Source organism: Dioscorea cayenensis, chromosome 18, assembly GCF_009730915.1.
Source record: "Dioscorea cayenensis subsp. rotundata cultivar TDr96_F1 chromosome 18, TDr96_F1_v2_PseudoChromosome.rev07_lg8_w22 25.fasta, whole genome shotgun sequence".
Lineage (NCBI taxonomy): Eukaryota > Viridiplantae > Streptophyta > Magnoliopsida > Dioscoreales > Dioscoreaceae > Dioscorea > Dioscorea cayenensis.
The window spans coordinates 21,546,349-21,552,882 of record NC_052488.1 but is presented as its reverse complement, the minus strand read 5'-3'; the positions used below and the strand labels follow the sequence as shown (position 1 = coordinate 21,552,882).

General features: G+C 33.1%; 2 protein-coding genes across 2 annotated transcripts; both read left to right on the top strand.

The window, feature by feature from the left end:
- Positions 1 to 643, top strand: LOC120282921 (auxin-binding protein ABP19a-like). Its single transcript, XM_039289753.1, has one exon. The coding sequence runs from the start codon at positions 2 to 4 to the stop codon at positions 641 to 643; it is 642 nt and encodes a 213-aa protein (XP_039145687.1). The 5' UTR covers position 1.
- A 3,497-nt stretch (positions 644 to 4,140) lies between these two features.
- LOC120282634 (auxin-binding protein ABP19a-like) lies at positions 4,141 to 4,910 on the top strand. The gene has a single exon (XM_039289469.1). The coding sequence runs from the start codon at positions 4,171 to 4,173 to the stop codon at positions 4,807 to 4,809; it is 639 nt and encodes a 212-aa protein (XP_039145403.1). The 5' UTR covers positions 4,141 to 4,170; the 3' UTR covers positions 4,810 to 4,910.
- The last annotated feature ends 1,624 nt before the right edge of the window (positions 4,911 to 6,534 follow it).

Genomic DNA, 6,534 nt, shown 5'->3' with positions numbered 1-6,534 from the left:
CATGACACCATTACAAGTATTTCTCTTCTTCATTCTCTTCTCCTCCTCCTCCTCCTCCAAAGCTGATCTCCTTCAGGACTTCTGCGTTGCAGACCTCAACTTCCCCCAAGGCCTGGCAGGATATCCCTGCAAGAGCCTCTCCAATGTCACCGTCGATGACTTTGTCTTCACAGGCTTCCGTAACCCCGGGAACACCTCAAATATCAACATGTTATCTATAACACCAGCCTTCGTTGCTCAGTGGCCGGCAGTGAACGGCCTTGGTATCTCAGTAGCGTACGTTGAGATGGCACCTGGTGGCCGAGTCCCGGTCCACACCCACCCTGGTGGCACTGAGCTCATTGTGGTCACTGAGGGGACAATCATAGCCGGTTTCATTTCATCATCAAACAAAGCTTACACCAAAAAATTGGAAGCCTTTGAAGCCATGATCTTTCCTCAAGGTTTGCTGCACTTTCAAGTGAATGCTGGGAGTGTTAAGGCCAAGCTTTTAGTGAGCTTCAGTAGTCCAAACCCTGGAGTGCAAATAATCTCCACAGCGTTGTTTGGGAATGACTTGTCATCTGAGATATTGGAGGAGGTGAGCTCTATTGATGTTGCTGAAGTGAAGAAGCTCAAGGCCATGTTTGGAGGAACAAACTAATTGATTAATTAATTAATTAAGCTTTTGGATATATATATATATACTTCAATTTATATTTTTTTTTCAGTGTTTTATTTTTTCCCACATGTTTGTCCTTGGTTTTTTTTAAAAAAGTGGATAAACCACATCGCATTAAAATAAAAAAACGAAATGCAAAGTTTCCCTACCACTAGCTGCGGTAAAGAACAACAAAAAGTACAATAAAAAAGGGTCTCCAAAGCCCCCAAAAGAGAAACTAACTCACAATTTAGCCGGTGCCCATGACTTTTTTTTATAATAAAATTATAATTTATCTATTCTAATAATATATATATATATATATATATATATATATATATGAGCATTCATCTTCTGAGGACGTCCCTAGAATTCAATTCTAGGGATGTCCCCACATCAGCCGTTAGATAGCAATCTAACGGCTGATGTCTTATTTAAAACAAAATATCTAATTTGATGGAGAATAACAGAACCAGAACCACTGCACTCAGATTTTCGTCTCCGTCTCCCTTGCCGCGACCATTGATGTCACTGCTGAATTTCCTTATTCCGCAAGATCATAGATGTGGAAAATTAAAAACTAAAAACAGTTTGAATACATGTGTCTTGTTGTGAGTTGTGAGCATAATACTTTGGAAATAAATTCATTTTTTTTTAATAAGGAAAGAAATGGAAGCATAAAATAGATGTTGCCAGTAGCCTTGCTCACATTTTGTGCCAAAATCGCAGATTTTCTGTTGCAGAATAAGTGAAGAAGAAGAAGAAGGAGGTTAGGGAGATGAAGAGAAGAAGAAAGGAGAAGGAGAGAGATTCCTCTCAGAGCGTGCAACACTATCACATGGGGGGCTCTTTTCTAAATTACTCATCAACCGTTAGATTGCTATCTAACGGCTGATGTGGGGACATCCCTAGAATTGAATTCTAAGGACGTCCCCAGGAGATGAATGCTCTATATATATATACATTGTTCACTTCATTTCTCATTGTTGTATATGCAAAATATTTCAATAAATTAATTCTACTTCTAATTAAGTTCCAAATCAATCCTATGCATGCGAAATATTAATCAAGTCATGTTATTCATCAAATGTAGAACTTCATGCACACGAACTTCGGAGACTGACTACTTGTTCTTTGTGGTAGATGAGCTGATTTGATATTGATGACAACCTTCACATGCATCCGATGGAGGTAAACAGGTGTATGTAGATTGTTTATATTCGTAGGAAAAGACCTTTGAATTACTTTCAGACACCCATCAATTATAATTTTTAAAAAAATCGACAGTTGAACCTACTCCCAACCACACTTAATTGTTTTTTATTAAATATATAAGTAATTATCGTATATTGCTTGCGTCTTTGGAGTCTAGGGGAAATGTAGCATCTTGATCAATATAACTAATCAACTGACTTTCATCTGCCAAATTAACAAACATCTACCCAACCCAAGAGTGCTTCCTTTAATTAAGGCGTATGTCATGAGATGAGTATAAGAGGAGGATGCCTTGTGCCTCCCCCTATCATGTAGCTATATTCAGGAGCTATGTATCCGCTCTTTGTTTTATTCTAATTATACAATGTGTTTTATTTAATTTACATATATATACATATAAATAGAGAATATTCTAATCTTTTTAAGGAGAGGTTTATTTTACCTAGTTATTTTTTTTATTGGTATTTTTCTGTAATTCTTCTCTTATTTTATCCATTTATGATTATCACTCCTATTGATCTTTTTAATTTTTATGTTACGATTTAATTAATTTTTTTAATTTTTAGAAAATAATACACTATATATTTGAACTTAGTACTGTTTATCACTATTATTTATAAATTTGGATATAGATCACTTGTGAGAGAAATAATAACTAAAAAAAATCTTTAAATCTCCCTCATACAAATTATATATATTTGATACAGTAAAATTTATGATTTACACCAAAAACCCGTAATTTATGTCATGGCCTTAAATTGGGGGCATATATCCACAAACAACCACAAATATGCTTGTATGGATCCCACACCATGAATGGCTTAAGACTCACACTGTTTTATGCACAATTATTAAAAAATATATTATAAAAATATTACAAATTAATGCTGACTTTTTTGGTTTAAGTCTTTTCATTGGTTGAGGTTTTTTTATTTTTTATTTTAGCTATTTGACTTAGTCAGTGATCTACTGTTTATTCGAATAAATTTTCAATTATTTGAGTTTTTTATTTGAAGTATATATTTGACTTAGTCATAAATTTGCTGTCTATGTGCTTACAATAAATTGAGCATTTTTAAGAGTCTATTTAGTTAATATATAACTAATATAAACAAGAGTTATTATTCCATAAAAAAATTACAACAATGTTGGCGTCAAGTTTCATTTTCATTATGTTAAAATTCTTTTTTACTGTACTCATATATCATTTTTAAATTAAGTCCATATAACATCTTTTTATGGGGGAGTGCTAGTTGACTTTTTATAAAAAATTTCACAAATTTTGTGCCAAAATTCAAAATAATCTAATCAATATTTTAACTTGAGACATGAGTATTCCCATAAGGAAGAAAGAGAAACCATAATTCCTGATTTTAGAAGCTTAAAAATAAATATTAAAAAAATACAAACCGGTCAAAATATATTATACATGGTAGACAATAGTGAATAATAGAGCAACAAGCGTCTTTTTATATGAATATAAACAGATCCAAACAGAGTGATAAAGCCAGGGATGTACAATATATGTGCAGTATGAGAATAGTATAAGAATCCCGAGTAAGCGAGTATATAAAGCGATGCGGTAGCATGATCTTTGTCCAGGAAGATTTGAACCCGTATGCCTCCTCTCTTTATCTTTTGATGTCATACCATTGGGCTATCCAATGATTGACAATAGTTCCCTCTTATATTATAGCTTAAGCCAACATATATAGCAGGTTAATTATTGTATCAAAACTGGTTTCATAACATATTTGTGCTGACACGAACAGTCTTCAATGATCAAGGCCAAAACACAGCTATATTTAGAAATATAATAGAAAATCAATTAAATCCATAAACAAATATGCTCCTTACCAAACACCCCTTATAATTCTCTAAGGAAAAAAAAAATAATAGTAAATCCAAAATCACCAACAAATACCATAACATCGAAAAATTGTAAGCAAATTTTATAACTTCCGAATATATATATATCAACATGTTTATAAAAATGTTAATGTCCAATCCATGTCCAAAGATATTATTATTATTATTATTATTTAATAAATTAATAAACAATATTTAAAAGAGACATAATAAACAATATTTAATAAATTAAAGATAGCCAGTAACTTCCCTATCTTTCAGCAGTGACATGAATTGACCTCTAATTTTCATCAAGGCTATAACTCCAGTCACTAGCAAAATAATTTCTGCAAAGAAATTTCCAAGTAGAACATCAGCTCAGACTTAAAGACTTCTAATTAACTTTCCACAAATATAAACCACATTACACACACAAACCATAAACTCATCACACACTGATCACAAACATGACACCATTAATGCAAGTATTCCTCTTCTTCATTCTCTTCATCTCCTTCTCTAACGCTGATCTCCTCCAAGACTTCTGCGTGGCAGACCTCAGCTCCCCTCAAGGCCTGGCCGGATATCCCTGCAAGAGCCTCTGCAATGTCACCGCCGACGACTTCGTCTTCACCGGCTTCCGTAGCCCTGGCAATACCTCAAATTCCTACAGGATTTCAATAACACCGGCCTTCGCTGTTCAGTGGCCGGCGGTGAACGGCCTTGGTATCTCAACAGTGTGGCTTGAGGTTGCGCCGGGTGGCCGTGTCCCGATCCACACACACCCTGGCGGCACCGAGCTCTTGGTGGTCATTGAGGGGACACTCATAGGTGGATTCATCTCGTCATCAAACAAAGTTTATGTTAAAAAATTGGAAGCCTATGATGCCATGATCTTCCCTCAAGGTTTGCTGCACTTTCAGGTGAACGCTGGGAGTGTTAAGGCCAAGGCTTTGGAGAGCTTCAGCAGTCCTAGCCCTGGAGTGCAAGTAACCTCAACAGCTTTGTTTGGGAATGACTTGCCGTCTGAGATATTGGAGAAGGTGAGCTCTATTGATGTTGCTGAGATGAAGAAGCTCAAGGCCATGTTTGGAAGAACAAACTAATTAACTATAATCAAGCTTGCTGGGTGTACTTGTCTTTATTAATTTCTCAAGGATTGTGTGTGTGCAATATATATATATATATATATTTATTTATTTCAATAAATTCCACTTCTTATTGAGTTCCAAATTAATTAATCCAAAGTGTGTAATGTTTATGTGATACTAATTACTTTGAAGACATATATATAACTAGTTATTTAGTTATTGATCAAGTGTAGAACTGCATGCCAGAATACGTACTTTGAAGAGTGGTCACTTGCTCTCTGTGGTTGGCCTTCACATGGGATGAAGATCAACACATAAATTGGATTCATTGTATTCACAGTAGAAGTCCTTTGATTTACATTCACTATCTACTACTTTAAAGATTAAACAGTAATTATAGCTGCTACTAGGCCAACCACATGTATTTGTGATTCAATATAGATATTAATTGCATCTTTGGAGTCTAGCTAGATAAGTGTCTAGCTAGATAAGTGTAACATCTTGAAATCAAGTAACCAACTAATTTTTTATGTTCAAACAACCATATCACCAAGAGTCCTTCTCATTATAATTAATTAATTAAGGATACGTCATGAGATGAATATATATACTATGAATTTGCAACTTAATGATACTCTATTTTGCATTATAGATTTCATGTTGAATGAGGAATTTTCCAGTTCAACTAATTTGTAATTTAATACTTTGAACTCCTGTTGTGTTGCTTATTTTCTTTTTTAATAGTGTGTAGTGGTTTATTTATTTTTTTCATATTATTATTTATTATTATTATTATTTATAAATGGTATCAATGCAGGTATTCGTTGAACTAGCCCGACTTTGACAATTTATTTAATTTTTTTTAAAAAAATCATGTACATAAAACATTGTATAAGTATAAATTAACACCATCAAGCTGCCTATATTGACACCTACAAATTAGTCATAAAAATTTCATAAATTTGTTCTGCTAGGTTGTTTTTGCAACCTCATCCTTGCCACCTTGTAATTAAGTTTTAGGTTGTAGTGAAAAATTACAAATAATTCCTGACAATAAATATTCTTTATAAGAAATTCTCAAAAAATTACAAAATTAATCTGATTTGTTTTTATCTAAGAAAAATCTACAATCAATACTCAATAAAAATATTTTGTATATAATATTTTTCAAAAATAAAGCAAATGATCAGTACCAGCCTAATAGCCTAATGGTACCAGGTCCCCAAAAGTTCCATGGAGGTCGCATGTTCCTGTCCCTCGACTTCACTAGTGGGGGACCGTGAGCGCTTTATTGTCTTTGTGTCAAAAACAAATGTGTATATGATAATTTATTTATTAAAAATTAATTATAAGTCACTAAAAAAATCTTATAAATAAAAATTACTATGACAACTAAAATAAAATTAAAGAAGGTCAAGAAATATTTGAAAAGTCAAAGTATCAAAGATACTTTGCTATTTTCAGGAATATTTGTTAATGATCTCACTTGCAACTTTTTTTTAATTAAATGTGGATAAATCACAAATTTATTAAATAAAAAATAAAAATACAAAGAAAAAAACATAAGTACAAGGATAGAGTCATTTCTCACCAGGGGTGAGGATGAACAAATAAACCAAAGGATCTCACTTGCATTTTCCCTACGTATATATACACACACATATGTAAGAAATAATTTTGACGTGGTTCACTCATTTTGATAATATATATATATATATATAACAATTGGGTCCTATTTGT

Coding starts and splice junctions, on each gene's coding strand:
- LOC120282921 (XM_039289753.1), top strand. CDS start 2: ATGACACCATTACAAGTATTTCTCTTCTTCATTCTCTTCTCCTCCTCC.
- LOC120282634 (XM_039289469.1), top strand. CDS start 4,171: ATGACACCATTAATGCAAGTATTCCTCTTCTTCATTCTCTTCATCTCC.